At 38.2% G+C, this 18,492-nt stretch overlaps 1 protein-coding gene across 1 annotated transcript in view; it reads left to right on the plus strand.

The window, feature by feature from the left end:
* LOC150085532 (gamma-aminobutyric acid receptor subunit alpha-6-like) overlaps positions 1–18,492 on the plus strand; it is an 87,843-nt gene that overhangs the window by 24,596 nt on the left and 44,755 nt on the right. The window contains exon 2 of the mRNA XM_090374591.1: positions 15,969–16,168. Coding sequence (XP_090230717.1) covers positions 15,969–16,168 — 200 coding nt within the window. The remainder of the gene's footprint in view (positions 1–15,968; positions 16,169–18,492) is intronic.

Genomic DNA, 18,492 nt, shown 5'->3' on the forward strand with positions numbered 1-18,492 from the left:
TTTATTAATAATAATTACATATTGGCTACTGAAAGTATTGGTCTGTGATGACCAAAGTAGGATATATAATTTTTACATTGAAGAGTTCATGACTAAATACACCATCTACAGTTGCTCCATTACGTATAGTATTTATCAAAAGATCTGATCACATGTCCAAGTTGAAGAATGTTTTCATAAATGTGCACAACTCGTTTCCAGCCTCAGAGTTTAATTGTAAAGAAAAAGTTGATTACATTTAATCTGAAAACATCAGGTGACTCAAAACCAGATGCGTTTTCGAATTAACGCATTTTCCAGCTTCCAAAATTTCTTTTTTATCTTTTTAAGATACAAAATATTTCTGTTTCTAAATTCCTTAGCTTTCCAACGATATGCTATACGTCCACGTTATCCTGTGAGGAAATTTCCTTGATCACATGTTCATATTTTCCACTACCCTGGAAAAATGACTGCAATTTTCAGGAGGTTTGAAAGTTTTTCCTCTAATATAGAGCTAAGATGAAGCTCAGGGCAAAATTTCATTAAATTTGGTCCAGTAGAAGATAAATTAAACTGAAATAAATTTTCGTAACGCTTTTTGCATGACGGTTTTTCCTTACAAAATTTTTGGAATAACGCCAGTAAAAACTTTTTAACGTCAAAACTGAAGAAAAGTTCCATGTAACTATACCTATAAAAAGTGTCTTTCGTCTTTATATGAAAGACACTCTTCCTATCTTCATTTAGCCAGTAAACTAGCTCCCAAAAAAAAAATTGGGCATGAATAACATTCGCGCTTTTCTTGATGAATGGACTCTCCACCAAGAATATGATGGAGATTGGACTTTCTACTATAAAAACTGGGCTGGTATTCCCTTGTTACACCCTACACCTTGTAGCCAAAAAATGTACAAAAATTTATTTATTATTATAATTATTATTTGGGTCAAAATGTCTTCCGTTTCTTCTCGAAGAAATAAAGATATTTGACCCAAAATTCCACTGTCCTTAATCCATCTCGTCATTATTATTCATAAATTCTCTCGGCGCCACCTGCAGAAATTTAACATTCTTCTGTTTCCTTAGAAAAAGCCACAAAACAATGAGCTGTAAAACATTAACCCTTAACTGCGCTGCAGCCATGAGTTAATATCGACTTCTAGTTTCCCCTAACCGTTAATAATATCACCCTTAGCAATCAAATTCAGATAACTGAATTAGCAGTGTACGAAGAGATAATTAGCAGCCACAATTTCCTATTAGGAACACTACTTAGTTAAGCTCGTTAATAGTCTAAATAAATAATGGCTTTGCAAAACAACCACATCATAAAATTTGTGGTGGTGAGGTATTCACCGATCTGAAGTGTGCAATTAATATTTATTTAAAAAAAAGGGAAATTTTTTCGGCTCCAATAAACCGTTTAGTGAACCATAATTTGTCATTATTTTAATTGCCTCGCGAATGAAAACGCGTAATTAGGTACATCCAACAGAAGAACAACTTGGGTGTGTAGCAATTACATAATTATCAATCTTGAGAAGAGAGAGAAGGAATGTTAACCCCTCTGATGCCATTCGGACCACGAAAGGCAGGAGATTTTGTATCACGGTTGGCAGTAAAGGATTTTCTTCATTTCATAAATTTTGATTGAAAGATATTTAAGTAAATTCAAATTCTGATAAATTTTATTCATTAAGCCAATTTAGAATCTCAAATTTATTTTATTTTTATATTGTACGACTTAAACCGCTAAAGTAAATTTTAAAAGTTAAGGAAATGTCTCGTGATAATGTTTTCCACGAAGAAATAGATCAAATAGCAAAGAATTTATCTTCCATTAGCACTCAGAGTCAGCTAAGATCTCATCGTGGCCCAGCAAAAGAAACTATTGAAAATCGAAGTAAAGCCAAACATACTACGGTAGCAGTTCTCAATGCAAACTACGATAAATGTGCAAACATTGGCAGAAATCGACTATCGACTGTAAACATCCCTTAATTTCTCTTTCATTTGCATATTATCGAATTATATGCAACGAGATGAAACGTGCGGTGGAATTCTAAATCGAATTCGAAATTGACGTCAGTAAAACAACGTTCCACAGTCCTGTTATCACAAGATACAAACTTTGTCACGTGGTTTTTTTTCTCCATATGGGCTGTAGGTTAATTTCTGTCCGAATCTACAAACTATTACTCCACGTCCCTGCACTCTACAGTTTTCTTAGCTCTACCCCCGTTCCACACACATCTGGCAGTAAAATGCCATGGCGATAGTCAGAAATATTTAAAATTACCGAGTTAGGTGACGAAAGCAGATAAGGATGTCATTTGCCTGAGGAAGATAAGGGATTCGCTAATAAAGTACCACACGTCAACGTTTTACTCCATCATAGTCCGCAATCAGGCTCTCCCCAGAGTTCGTTTATTGAAATTAATACCCTGGAGACAGAAGCAAACCGGAGGGTGATAAGCTAGCTGCTGGTTTTCGCAAAAGCAGATGAGGGGAATGGAGGTTACTGGAAGAGAAGTAAAGAGACAGAGAGAGCCAGAGATTACAAATTTTATACTTGGGATATCTCACGTTTGCCGAGTAAGCTGAGCTAAGATTCAGATTCGGGATAGATCTACAAGTAAATCGTAGAAACCTGTTATCAAATTTCTAGATTGGCATTTCTTGGGCTTACACTGGGTGAAAGAATCGATGAATATATATTCATTGCAACGCAACAGAACTATTAAAAATTTCAGATTTCTTTTCATGTTAAATAAGATTCGTTGTTGTAGGTATCATGGCTTTAAAAATGGAAACTAAGTCAGGATTCTAGTTCTTAACCAACTCAGAATTAAGCCCAAAAGATTGTAAATTCTATTCTAATTTCTATACAATTACGGAAACTAAATAACCTAAAACAGAAAGTACAAAAATAAAAAGACAGTCTTTTGTTTCTTAAAAATAAAACTTAGTATCTGAAAACTTTCTATCTTGCAAGATACGGTTCTTCCATTCGATCTGTAAAGAAATATTTTGCCAAATTTGACAATACTTGTACAATATAACATAAAATTCACTCGTTTGTTTTTCTCACTCAATAGTCGAGCTTCTCCAATCTCCATCGACTTTTGCATCTTTATTTCGCAACTGGCACACCCGAATGATTTCATCGTATCGAATCTTAACCAGTAGAATGCAACGAAATGAACTGGCTGTATGTCGCACGAGAATTGCGCAGCTGTTTCTCAATATTTATTGACTGACTGGATGACTCAATGTTCAAAGAGATCCGAAGAATTTGCGACAGACAGTATATCTGGCTTTTAAAGTTATTCTCTGAAAAGTGAGTATTCTGCGACATACAAATATTCTTCAAAGTAAAGCAACACTTTGAAGACACTTGAAGATATTTCTGAAGACACTTGTGTCTTCAGAAATATCTTCAAGGCGACAGAATTGTCGGTATGAAAGTTTGATGAGATTTAAATGATGAGATTTTTATATACCATTGTCAATGTTTTCAAATGCATCAGAGAATATGATTTATTTCGAATATCTGAATTATAACATTTTTTTTCCATTGTGTAAGCACGATGCAAACACCTTTTGTCGAGTATGAAAAGTCTTAAAGTAAGAACTTTCAACTGTACGTTTGGAATATCTGCTTATAATATTCACTTTCCTTGTTCATACTGCTTCTGTACTGAATGAATGACAAAGAGGAGACCCTGTAAGGAGCTTGTAGACTCAGAATGCAATGTAGCCTATTGTGCAGTCCTCGAAACATATTTTCATGCATAAAAACAGGTTGAAAAGTTCTTCTTTTCTTCTGGAAGCAAATCATATATCCCTTGCCAAGACAGACCAGCTAGCTAGTCCACTGTAAAAATAGACCACCCACATAAGTTGGAAAAAGGGCGTTACGTGGTTTACTATTTTAAAGATTAAAGCTGATAGTAATGAAACATTCTTATACCAACTGAAAAATAGAATTAAGAATCTTTATTGATGTCATGACAATCTATCTTCATGACTAAGATCTTTCAAGGCAATGCTATTTCTCGTCTCAGGACTGCAATAACCTGCAAGAATGTGGGTCCGGTCCGCCATATGTCCTACAACGTTCTTTTGCAAGAACGCTGTAGGACATTGGGCGGACCAGTATATTCACCTACATATACTGAGTCTTGCAACTCAATATATGTAAGGCGAATCATATGAAAGAACTTGGCAAAAGATTAGAAGAACTCAAAGAAGTCCAATCCGTAGGTCTAAAAAAATCCGAAACAGCAGCACATATCTTGGTTTTTAAACGAACATGAGAGTTCAGCAACACCATTGTCATTTCTACTGACAGCTCCTACCACTGAAGAACATTCAAAGAATCCTTTTTTATACAGTGCTTTGGAGCCATGCCATAAATTAAAAAAAAAAACAGAGAGTAACCTTTGAGAGAGCCCACCTCAACTTATTCCAAAAAAAAGTAATAAAAAAGTTGAACTTCTTTAGAGCACTCCGACGATCAAGCCTTTGCGAATCTTCAATCCAACTAGCAAGTTCCTCTCTGTCTTTCTTTAAACGATTGGTTGATTGTTGTGTGGTTTTAGGTGTCGGTGATTTAGACCATATTGTGCGTAATAACATTCCTGTAAATTACTTGTGTTTTTTGTGGTGGATTTCTATTTGATGGACTAAAAACAGCTATACTTGAACATCAATCCCCAATCAGAGTGATTCAGGTTCTTCATCACTCCATGGACATACTATATATAGTCATAGGACATAAACCAATTCAGGTAAAACTATTCAACCATCTCATGACTGATTTAATTATTATATAACATGGGAATACTAAGTATACATGCAAGTCTTCACATGTACAAAGCAGTAGGGTTAAAAGTTAAGAAACGTTTTGAATGCTACGTATAATCGCTACCTAATTGCTTGCTGGTGTGTTTGAGCGAAGACAAAGGCATTACTGTTTACTGTGCGAACTTATTAGTTCGCGGAAATCATAAAGCAACCAATCACTTTCACATGCACTTTACTTCCATCTGTTTTCTATATGCAATCAATAAAAGTAAACGGCGAAAATTTCCACGGGTTTCTAATTTTTAATGTTTCAATGGCAGTCTATTAGTTAATGCCACAGACAGAGATTATGAATCTTAGAGTTTTCCACTATATAAAAAGGATAGACCGAAAGTATCAATTTATCATATTAATTTGCCATTATTTTCCAGTAGACTGCATGGATTAAATATTAATTTTTAATTTAATCCATAAAATACACTCTTTTATGATTTATGAGATAAGTACAGAACAGTTTTCTTTGAAACAGATATGTTCGATAAGTTCTGACATTATGTGAGATTTGTATTAGCAAAATAAGAAATTAAATAGATAAAATAAGAAATACTGATATAAGAATGAATTTGGGAATAGCAAGTCTGATGGAGAAGATGATCACATCACGTTTGCGATGGTTTGGACACATGAAAAGAATGAACTTGGCCAGATTACCAAGAAGAATGTTTGAGATGAAAATGGATAAGAAGAGGCCGAGAGGAAGACCCAGGAAGAGGTGGAGAGATCAGATCATAGAAGATGTGGAAACAAAGGGAATTGAGCGGGAGAGAATGAGAGAAGACAAGATCTGGGAAGACAGAAAACGATGGAAAGCTTTGACTCACCTGAGCCAACTTTAGGTTGGAACAGTGATGAAGATGATGATGACTATTAGTAAAGCTAAATGACAAAGGAAGCGAACTTTTTGGAGATCAACTAAAAAAATCCAGATATTCAGAGTACTTCTATAATGGTAACAATCCAATTCCGTTTTGATCTCGGCCTCTATCACATTAGGAGGCAACTTATTACAGTGTTCGACATACCGCTGTTCCCATAGATGAAATTCATGATTGAACCTTCTGTTTCTATCTCAAATTTCATATTTGTGTCTCCTGATTCTTGTTTCACCTACACAACAGTCCTTACTCATTCATTTTACTAAACCCTTTCAGCGCTTTATACTCAATCATATCTTCCTTTAGAAGTCCTGTCAAGCTGTGCAGTCCAACCTTTATAAATCGTTCTCATATATCCATCGATTTACACTATTTACCAATCTGGTCGCCCGTCTTCGAACCCTTTCTTTCAGCACTACCGGTCGCTAATATGCCACCTAAGCCACGATCAACATCAGAAAAGATCGGTAACTATTCCTCCGTCAGTAAGAAGTCTTAATTGCAAAGTTAATGCGGTTCCTCAGAAGGACAAAACTTTTAGTTCTGAACAGTTCAGAAATAAATTTATCTATAAATGAAGAGTAAACTATCGGTTTTTTCCAATATATCTTTAAGACTTCAGTCTTAAACACTCGTGAAACAATACTCTTGATCTGATTATCAGCAGAGATACTTCATGCATTAAGAACCTGGATTTACTTAAAAACATAACTACTGTCAAGGGTGAAGAAGGGCTTTTGCCTTTCGTAAGGGAGACTACAGTAGTCTCAGCCAGTTTTTAAATTATATACAGTGGGACCAAATAATGAAGTTGCCAACAGCAAATTCTAAATGGGAAGCATTCGGGGAAGTAATTCGTAGAAGCCACTAGGGTTTTCATGCCAACTAAGAAATATTGTACCAATCTTAGACCCAAATGGATGTCAAATCAACTAATGAGACTTGTGGCAAAGAAGAAAAATGTATGGGATGCATTTTTCTTGTAAACTTTTTCTTATAAAGTAGTCTGTAATCAAGTCATAAAGGAGGTTAGGCAAGCCAAGGCAGATTACGAGAAGTCACTGGCAAATAATAGCAAGAACAGCAGGCACCCCATGTTCGGTGTCTTTTCAAGCAGACCATAGAATGTTTATTTGGATAGCAACCTATACAGTCATCATAGCCGAGTGATCAAACCCGAAGGTGCAACAGTACACGCATTTCAGTTGAAAGTGGTTCCAGTCCACGTCGTTGCTAAACAGGACGATGTTCTTATTTTTTATTTACCTTATATACTCCTCTGGCCTTATGTTTCAATCTTATAGTATAAAAAGATTTTTTTACTTGTTGCACGTTACTTCAGAATTAAAATGGGACCTAGCGCAAAACCTCACTGTCATTTACCAAACTGACTACTTCGATTATGACCCTTTCCGATGAATTTTTACCAGTCGACGATGCGTGAACGTCCTTATTTTCACAGAGGGAAAACAAAAACAAATATTAATAAATAAATAGCTAGCTAGACAACGCGCGACGTCTCCCATACAGCTATCTATCGAAACATGGAAATGGAAGCAACATTTTAAAGACGTCCTGTGCCTTTGTGGCTCTTTAAAATTACAAACTTTCTCTATATGAATGGTCAAAATTAGCACTCCATATTGAAAATGTCGTTTAAGTTTTTCTTTAAGGTCGACTGTCATCTCTTCAGCGTGCGGATAATCACGCAGCGAGTAGTTAAAGTACTGCTCGGACAAATATCTCATTCTGTAAAACCGATAAAAAGTAAAAAAAAAACTTTATTAAAATACATTGAAAAATAAAGTAAAGTATAACGTAACTTTTTACAGAAGAAAACCATAATAATACATTTTGAAATAAAAGCACTAAGAATGTACAGGGGAATAATGAAAGTGATAATAACAAATAAGCACTAAGAAAGCTTCGGAGTGATGTGCTTCTTTATTAAATTAACAGAAAAGTAAGATCACAAGGCATCATTGCAGAAGACCGGGACATTTGTGAGATACACTATCAACGGACTAATATGGACGGTGACTAAAAAAGATAGAAATGGAGAGGACAAAAAGGAGGAAGATCTCCATAACTGCCTCTATAATATGATGTATGCGGGTTCCTCAATTACGATTAATGTTAGGACTCGCCACTCCTAAATGAAACGTCTCAAAGCAATGACTTGAATCTTGTCTAAAATCATGTCATTATTTTAGAATCATGTCTAATTATTTCACATGAATTCTAAAATTTCTTCAGTTGGAACTTGGGTTACAATTATCACACTGCTCAGCGACAGCGGAGCGTGCAAAATTGGCTTGGCGAATATCTCCCTCATTCTGCGAGATACAATCGCAAGGCTTACGATCTGTCTCACCAAATGCGCCCATAATTATTTATAACCTGGATTAGAACAATAACTTAGTGTACTCTGGACTGAATTTTCTAAATGTATTTATTTTTTTGTGGTCTTAAGTTGTGTCCTACCCTGTAACTGGGCAGAAACATAAAGGGTCGTATATGCAAGGCCTCCAAGGTGTCAGATGGCGTGCACGTCTACAGAAAATCGGAAGGGAGGAGGAGGAGTTGCAAGTTTTTTTCAGTGACCAGGTATTTTCTATCCTCCACTCAGTATTGAGCCAGTCTGATTCTTTTGAAGCAGTTCTAATTACCTAAAACCTAAAAACAACAACAGCCAGACCAATTCTCTCGACATTGTCGCAGTGCATATCCCACCAGTTCCAGACGCACAAGTAGTTGATGAATTCCTCAATTGGCTGCATAACCATCTCCATTCATCGCTGAAACACATCTTGTGTGGAGATTTAAATCTCCCGAATACTCAGGGGAACCTCAAGAGAAGACTGAGTCAGCGTCTAGGTATATTAGGTCTTAAACTGGTTAGCACGTTAGACCTCGCGTTCGTGTCAGCAAATTGTTGATTGTTGTTGTTTGGTTTTTAGGAGCATTAGCAACTAAGGCCATATTGCTCCGGGGATATGCGGTGGTCATTCCCTGACCTTTCCGCATCCTCCGTATTTGGTCGCTCACGGGCTCGAACCCCGGTCTAATCAAGAAGCATGTACCATGCACTGCTGCTCCTGCCCACCTGGCTACGGAGGCGCCCAGCAAATTGTGTGGCTAATCAAAACTCTATAAGCAACATACAGTCTGATCATAACCCCATCATTCTCTTTGCGCAAATAGAAATGCCCATCGCTTCTGTAAGGAGAAAGTCACAACCGAAACAATTACATCGCCTAAATACTGTAATCCTGAAAAAGTGTGTTTATGCAACTCAAGCAAACCCATGGGATGTGCCTGAGGAATGCGACCCCGAACTCGGGATTGGCCTGATGACAAGATGGATAACCACTCTTTCTCTCTATGCTGCAACGAAGAAACTAACCATCACAGAGCATTCAAAGGCCTGGTGAAATCCGAAAGCTTCCACGTTAAAAAGAACATGCACAAAAAGTGGAAAAACTGCGACTCGGCCTCGGACAGAACTGCCTTCTTCCGAGCTAGAGAACTTTTTGTTAGGGACAAGAGGGAGGCGATAAAACTTCACCTAGAGGCTACCATAAATAAGGGGAAGCCCTTCCACAGAAGCCAATCAGAGGACACCATTGACTCACTCAATCTGGGCAGTTGGCTCGACCACATAACTAGGTTCGCCGCTCAGCCAGAATCCACTACACCACTGGAATTCCCAATGCGCTCTTGCTTCTCAGCCCAGTGACTTCCATCAACAGACCCCTAAATTCAGTTCACCTCACCAAATACCAGCTGATCGACGCAATAAATAGCTTAGTACCTACGACTGCATCCGGTGCCTACGGAATTCCTCAGTTTATGCTGAAATGCCTCAGTACATTTGTTTTTGATCCTATCCTGTCGTTATTTAACATGATCTTTAATCAAAAAAATTTTCCTCCTATGTGGCATGTCCATCTAGTAACACCGCTGCCGAAAATACGCTCTACTTCTCCTACTTCTCAGCCCAGTGACTTCCATCCAATTTCTTCTGCATCAAGGCTATTAAAGCTCTTTCAGAAATCTCTTCTGAGAACGTTAACCACCCAAATTAGGCCACAACAGCTACCGCAGATACACTATGCTACCCGGTCATGATGGTAGCAACATACAAGATCCACCGCTACAAATCTAGTCACCACCACCACCTACCAAGATCTTCGAGGCATTTCAGCACTGTTCAGAAATCACCGTTACATATATCGACGTCCAGGCAGCATTTGATTCCATATCGTTTCACGCGTTCTCAAGGCTACTACATGAATATTACCTCATTGGTGGAGACATGCTCTGGTTTATTCAGACAATGCTTGAGAAGAGAACCATTATTGTTCGCGACGGTAATCTGCGTTACATCAGGACTATTACAGCTGGAGTCCCACAAGGCGGGGTCCTGTATGGAATCTTGTTCTCAGCTGTTCTCGTGCCGTTCGTGACGGGCCGAAGTGATATCATAACCTTTGCTGATGACATAAAACTGTTTACTCCCATCAGCCCTGGAGACACTGCTGAATACATCAATGCCCTAATCCTTCAGAAAATCCGGAATCTTGAGGTCTTCCTCTCCGGTTTCGGACTTCACATCAATCCTGAGACGTCGAAACAATTGAAAAAATAACAAAGACCGCTTTACTTATATAAACTCTAGGAGGAATTAGATGAATCAGATTCGTACACTTGAAATTGATGATTCGACTGTTGATGATCCTGCTCAGGTAGCTGACAAACTGAATGAGTATTTTGCATCTACATTCACACACATGAGGAATTCTATAGGGAAGTGGTGACCAGAAGCTTATTAAACTCTAACAAGGAGCTAAATGATTTTGTAATAACTGAGAGTAAAGTGGAGGAGAAATTGGTTTAGTTAAACATAAGAAAGGCACCTGGGGTTGGATGTGATCTATCCAGTTATATTAAAATGCAAGTTGGTGATGGCGGTGTAATAGTGTGGGAAGTGTTTTCGTGGTAATCATTGAGTTCCTTCTACATAATCTCGAAATTGTTTCCAATCCGGGGCATACCTTCAAGACTACAGTATCCATCTATGATGCTCCATGTCGCAAGGACCGAATTGCACAAAAGTGGTCCCCGGAACGAGAGTGAATTAAGCTTACGCCTATAGTCAATGTAGACCAATATCCTTGTGGTACGCTTTCGATACCTCGTTGAGTCCATGCAACGACGAATCCACGCTGTAGGGCGAAAGAGTACTTATTCGTTATTAAGTTGGTCTACCTAATAAAGTTGCTTTTCAGCGTTGAAGATGAGTGAAAAGCAGTACCGCGCATAATGATTTTTGTTTATTTTTTTTGTAGAAGGCGATCACTTTGATTTCCGATTTAGCACAAATCCATAATTTTCACCAAATTTCTTGAAATACAAGAAAAAATACCTGGGTTATTTTTTAAAATACATACGTTAATATTTTCAAGGCGTTATTTTCATACGTCATATAGATCACGGGATCCAGGTAACCACAAATTATTAGAAATTAGTCTGCGATCAACAATTTCTTTAAAAATTATTATTAATGCATCCGCAATAAGCACCGTTATTGTTATTTTCTTTTGCCAAAAATACCGTTCATCAGCATTTACACTTAAACAAGCCCTTGAACACGTGCATGTCAAACTGACGCAATATGGCCTATGATGCTCGTATGCCGCAAAACAAACAACAGCCTTAGCAGTCAATAATGAGATAAACTGTGATAATAACAACCAGATGGCCTGAGACTGGTTTTACATTACAGCTCACTGATCAACTGAAATTATGCCTTAATCATGTTTCTCCACCTTGGCTAACCTACCATATCTCAGCGAATCATACATCACTGTTTTTCCATGGTAGATGTTCTTAGAGATAGAAATGAGTTGAGTTAACGCTGCTAGACTTCACCATGTTGGTACTGTCCGATTCGGTGGAATCTTCTATCGAAACCAGTGGAAACAACGCGATCCCTTATCCCTGTCTCGTTCTCTAAATCCATGCATTAATTGAATGTTATAAACATGAATCTTCTTCGAAAGCTATGTATTTTCTGAGCATTCTCTTACATAATGTTCCGTAACCTAAGCAAAAATTTATAGGAAAAGTGTCAAAGGGCTTTATTCAGTTTTTATTAGCAGTTATCTTTCAACTACTATAGTATTTTCATCTTTAAAATCCATCTTGTAATATCGTGGTCAAGTATTTCTGCTTTAATAATATTAGCACGTCGCTATCTTCGAAATTTTTGTTCAATAGAATGCTCATTGTACCTAAAAATAGCACATTCTTTGGCTGTAAAGAGTGTGCTAGCCGCGGGGGCGAATGCAGCAATTCCTCTCTTCTCTCTCTCTGCACATCACTGGCATAATATACTGCTGCAAATTGTAGTTTCCTGTTTGTGGGATGAAAAACGCTAGGTTTCAGGAGGAAAAAATAAAGCAATCCTAGACGGACATACTCGGGCACTGCGTGTCAAAACAAGCCAGAAACATTCCTCCTATCTGGACTGAAACCAATTCTTCAGTAACTGACTGGCAGCCCTGTCTGATGCAGATGATTTAAACTTCTCAACTTTCAAATACAGTCTCAATTCGTATTCTCCCTTTCTCAACTTTGTTGACTTGTGTAACCTATTTATGGTAAATAAACATTTATTGAATAAATTTTACGAGAAAAGTCTCTATAACTACGATCATGTGGTAAAAAAATCAAGTAAATTTGGATTTTCTGCCCGATAAGCATTTAAGAATGAAATTAGAAATTATTCTATCCTGAAATAAAAAAATATCAGCACAGTTAGTGATATTTTAATTGATGCTATTCACAGAAAGATTTCCGTTTTCCTCTGTCTCATAGTTTTACTGTATCTGGCGCGTGTATATGTGTGTGGTTTGTCTTCCGTGGCAGCTTATGGAGAACGATATATCGCTATTTACCACTCTTTTGGAAAGGTCTGAGTTATGAGAATTTCGGTTGATGACTGAACTTCTGAATCCCTCTTCAATCCTGGCTAATTACAGCCCGATTGAAAAGGGATTAATACTATCTCAAGAGGAGGTAGTATGGTTTTCCTGTGAGTTGTTTCTGATTTTTCATTCCACACAACATACAATCGGCCAGTGAACAATAATCTAGCTGTACCCAGCTCCACTTAGCACACTTGCTGCAATCGAAGTGATTTGACCGAAACCTTCTTGACGTATTCCTATAGAAAGTAGTCGAGTGCAGTTATGCCAGGAGAGCGAGAGCTGAGGGGATTAGATCACTGCTGATCCATGACCTCGAAACGTAGCAAAGATAATCTCTACCTCCTAAGTGGAAGAGCACTATTTCACTGGAAAATCGTTTCCTCCAATTTCGATGACCGAGAAAATAATATACTGAAATAGCTGTAGATAACTGTTCTTGTTCGTAAAGCTACCCCCCCCCCATGTCACGGGGCGAGTCAGTCGCCCCGTGACATGGAGGGTAGGGTAGCTTCATCAGTAAATACGCACGTCTTTGGAATCCACTATCCTCATCCAGCCGTTTCACAGTCTTGAGGACGATCGTTGGGCTTGAGAGCCTATTGAGTCCTGGATGCGTGCAATTTCAAGCGACTGTGTAATACATTGTGTATTGTTGAACGCGGAATCTGTAATTTCCGCAACACATGCTTACGGATTTCTGGGGAATACGCACAAATGCTTCTCGGATCCGTTCCATCTTGGCACTTATGCTTGCACGTCTAGATATTGGCCACCGTAAGACACTTCTAGTTTCCGTGAATTTCTTATGCCATTCACGTATCGATAGTCTGCTTAGTGATGTTCTTGATGTCCTCAATGGAGCTTCTGTCCTACTTGTTCAAAATCACACTGACCTAGGGATTACATTCAACCCAAAGCTTCTGTTCAGCCAACATATAGACACGCTTGTCACAAAAGCTGCTAGACTACGATGGCTATGCAAGCAGCATCTCCAACATGTGAGACACAAATCCACCATTTTCAGATACATTTCAACAATTGTTTATCCCCCATTTCTCTATGCTGCAGAGATCTGGGCATCAGCATTTCCCTCTACCACCAAACTAGTGTTCTACCTCCTCCGAGTATTGGCTCCTGAAATGGGCTTGCCATAAGCTCAGTCTACTTCCACAGCTCCAAATCACCGCTGTGGCCGACACATTCGACATCCCAAGGCTCACGTGGCTCATTGATGAAAGAAGAATCGACATTAGAGTCAACCACATGACTGGTCTCATCTCCTCTCTCTCCTTCTAGAATAACTGTGCATGAAGGATCCCAGTGGCGCATCTGCGAGGCAATCCACAGTTATTCCCTCTTCAAACATTCCTTCACCTGTCCGATCGGTTCCTTCCTCAGCAGATGTCATCACAAGTCCAAGATCAAGATATCGAGTTCGTATATTCCTATGTTATGTATTTTGTGACTAATGTTCTGTATACTCAATGTTTAGAATACCTAATTCATTTCTCTAATTTTCTAATACTTTATTTAACTTATTCATTATTATTTATAATGATATTATTAACCCCTGGGCTACTGTGCCGTGACGGGCAGTTGCATCTGCACCACTATGCACATCACTATCTCAGAGTTGCAATAAAGATTCTTTCTCTCTCATTTGTATTTCGTCCGAAATGTACAATACATCTGAACTTCTGATTTGATGTCAACGAGCCATGATACACTCTATGCCTTCCCCTCTTCTAGGGGAATTTTTTTCATTTGAAACTGGAACAGAAAAAATAATCTATTGTAATAAACTTTTTCAGTTTATTTACAATAAGAAAAGAAAAAAAAAACTCGTTAAATTGTGCCTCTCGATTCGATTCGATTCGGAGGTTGTACTTATTCCAAATTACAGAAGTTTCATGTGGGCACCCTGTACATGAACTAAGTGATCCAAATTACAAATGTGTGTGGTAAGTGCAATAAACAATAACTTTTCCTGTTATTAAATAAATATAAGCTGTATCTCACCGAATACATTTTTTTCCTCATGAACAGCTATTTTCAAAACTTATAACCTTCGGGATTTACGAGTTGACTGTTTAACTCCTTGCAAAGTATAAGGTCTTCTCACTGGGACCAAAAAATATCCGTAGTTTAGGATAACTCTTAAATCAATGTTACCCACTTACATCAATTAATATAATCCAAAATTGGTTAATTTCTTTTTTTAATGAAATACGATTTTATCCATAAACGAATTAATAGATCATTTAGCTTAGAAAGAATCCATATTCTTGATGCCAGCAATCTTGCTGGAATCAAGAAAACGGGATGCCATTCCATTACACATACCAGTACTCATTCCACTGCTAATGTGTTGCTTATGTTGTAATGATTCGCATCATAAGCAACGTCTTACCAGTAGAATGAGTGTTCGCTGCATACGTTTTCCGATATAGATTAACATTTCTTTTCTTTTTTTTTAAGTTTATTTTATCCTCAGTCTGCGAATAATCATTACAAATATTTTTCGCCGAGTTCTGACTTGCCGGATGCATCTTCCGCATCTGATTCTGTTCAATATAAAACCTACGACAGCAGACATACCACCGAAGACAATTCCTGTTTTCTTTCACTCTTTTCTTTTGTCGTTTCCTTGGAAACAACCCTATCGCTTTGATGAATTACTGACAACATCTTCCTCCAACGATCAGCAGGATAACGACCGATGTTCGTGTTTCACAATTTCGTCATCATCAAACATCGCAGTTGAATTTCTAGTAGACACTTGAAGGATTTTTTTTTTATACAAAAAGAAAGTTTGCTTGCGTTACAAATAAGATTTGTCCTAAAACAGGGCCCTTGACGGGGATGGTCTAACACACGGTACAATAGCGTGACTCCCTTTTACTGCATCTAATATATGTTCGGCGTATCCAGACACGCTTCTTGGAAAGCTTGTTTTATTATTATTATATTTCTTTTATGTTCATTCCTTGAAGTATACGTTGATTTAAATAAATCAAAATCCCACTGATATTTACTCTCTCCTGTCAGTAAAGATGCCACAAAATCAGTGATACAAAATTCAGGACAACAAACCCACACCTTTGAAGGTGTTTATGACCAACAAAAATATGTAATTTATATATAGACAAAGGTTTCGGCCAATTACATGATTGCCAAAATGTTATTTCTAACATTTTATAATTACTATTTGAGAGACAACTTATCTATTTCATTTTCTCCTTTCTAGTGCATCTTCAGAATGGTCTTCGCTTCCCATTAAGCACATTCTAACAAATTCTACCATCACTACCACAGATGCCTCGACCAACGTCGATTCTCCCACTGCTATGACCACTACAGAGACCTTGGAACTCAGCCGCAACATCAGCTTACTACTAGAGAATCTACTGCAGAAGTACGATCACCATCAACGTCCAGGTCATGGGGGTAAGATTTTATTATGTAGCATCTCAATTATTGCTACACGCAGGCCGATCCATCGAAATACACTTCAGAAAAAATCATATAAATACTGTTCACATTATAGCTCATTCTCGTTATTTTTCTATTCCTTTTGCTCCTTCTGCGTCGTTAAACCTTTCTCGAAAGGCATTGGGTAAGCCTATCTATAGAGGTATAGTTTTTTCTCAGATTTTCATCCCGAAAATATGCAAAGATCCCACAAATAAGCAAATAGAAAACACTAGTTAGAAAAAATATGCTTTTTGGAACTCACTATTCCATTCTTTGCTGAAATAAAATAAAAAATATACAGCGATATCGCTTTGACCCTATTTTAAACTTAAATTTCATTTTTCTTCGGTCTTATTTTTGGGTCATATGCATTCTCCCACTGTTATGACTTACTGCACAAACGGTGGGCCAATGACCCAATAAATATTACATTCCCTTTCGTGAAGTTATCCGTAATATCACTGTTGAACTTCATGACGACCACATAGGGGTTATAGAAGTTTGTAATGCAATGGCCAAGAATATTACGATTGCTCTTGTGGTATTAGATAAGATCCAAACACAGCGTGAATGACTCTGCCCTTGCAGCTGGGCAAATTATGGAACTTGCAGGTGTGTGTACATTTCCACCGTTAAGATTTCTTCATATCATAACTCTCATACCCTCACTGGCCAAAATATTAGAAAACTTTTACAATTGATGTCAATGGATAATTAAGCATACAGTGTACAAATTTAATTTATCACATCGGTGTGATCATAAGTTCCTTGGTATCAGATAAATACTGTACGCTTTCCTAAGGGTTCTTAGTCGATCCGATCATGGGAAAGATAGGTGATCTTTCTGAATTTCGGAAAGAAGTTATTGTTGGAGCACGATTAGCTGGAGACACAATTGAGAAAAAAGGAAATCACTGGTGTGTAGAAAGCGACCCTCTATAAAGTATAAGAGTGGAAGAAGAAAGGAGAATGCAGCTCTAAACACCTGCATTCTCCTTTTAACTTTCTTAAAATGTTTTTTTCTTAAAAGGAAAAAGTGCGGCGAAAAGTCAGTATTCCAAGCAATTTAAACCGCAAAATTTTGGCCGCAGCAATTTAAAGCGAATTGTGTGCGAACTTTGCGGATTGGGCTGAAGAATCTGGAAAACTGGGTTGAACACCACTTCTCTCTATTAAAAAAATCGAAAGATTCGACTAGAGTGGTGCCACCAACGCCAAAACTGGACTGTGGAACAGTGGAAAAAGATCATGAATTCTGAGGAGTCGCGATTTACACTTTTTTTTGCACTAATGGTAGGGCCAAAGTGTGGCGTGAGCCTCACGAAGCCATGCATCTAGACTTTCTCGTGATCACTACTCACGTGGTATGCACAGGAGCTTTTGGCCCGACACAAATAGCTATCCACAGAGAATAACAGCACGACAGAGACCTCACTGATGCATGCCAATATTTCTATGACTAAACAGAACAGGGATGGACAAACGAACTGATCCAGTATAATTGAGGAACACAATTATCTATTATGAAAAATGAACAAAAGTGACAACACCGGATCTGACAACCCTGGACTTGAATCTCCGCTCTGAGGACAACAACACCTCCTGGATTGCAATACCTTTGGGAACGGACCCGAGTCCTATGTAAGCCTTACCAATGGACTCTAGCTTACAAGAAACACAGGCAAGGACAAGCTGCTGCAGCCTGGTTGCCAATTCGTCTCTGGCGACCTGAGCCGGGTGTTCTAACCCGATTCACTGTAATCTCTCTCCCCCGGTAGAGTGGAAGAGACGGGTTGCTGTCTCCTCCCCCTGCCACCCCTATCTTCCTCCTGGTGGGGCTAGCCACACTGAACCTCCTGGGGTCACACCTTCCCTATCGTCCCCATACTTCTATCTGTTACCCCAGTCTTCAGTCTCTCCCCCATTCTAACTAAACCAACCATGTACCCCCAAACACAATGCTGCTAAATTCCTATATTTTGACGTCCACATTCAACCTAACCATTGTTTAAATCCCATCTGGCCTTATTTCAATTCTAGTATTTACCCCCCCCCCCTTTTTTTTAAACAATAGGCCCTTGCCACTGAAATCTTCGGAAATAGGTGACAGGGCCTGCTAGAGTACAAAATAAACTGCTGGGTGCCTGACCTCGGGTCAAAATGTGGGCAACGGGGGACAATTATAAAAGGTCAGTGAAACAACAACATACCATGACTTACACTTAATAACAATATACCCCATACACGTTTGTCAAAATTTCTGAACTTCACAGAGTGAGTTTTGTGTCACACAAACA

Source organism: Mastigoproctus giganteus, chromosome 5, assembly GCF_048544385.1.
Source record: "Mastigoproctus giganteus isolate SK-2022 chromosome 5, ASM4854438v1, whole genome shotgun sequence".
Classification (NCBI taxonomy): Eukaryota; Metazoa; Arthropoda; class Arachnida; order Uropygi; family Thelyphonidae; genus Mastigoproctus; species Mastigoproctus giganteus.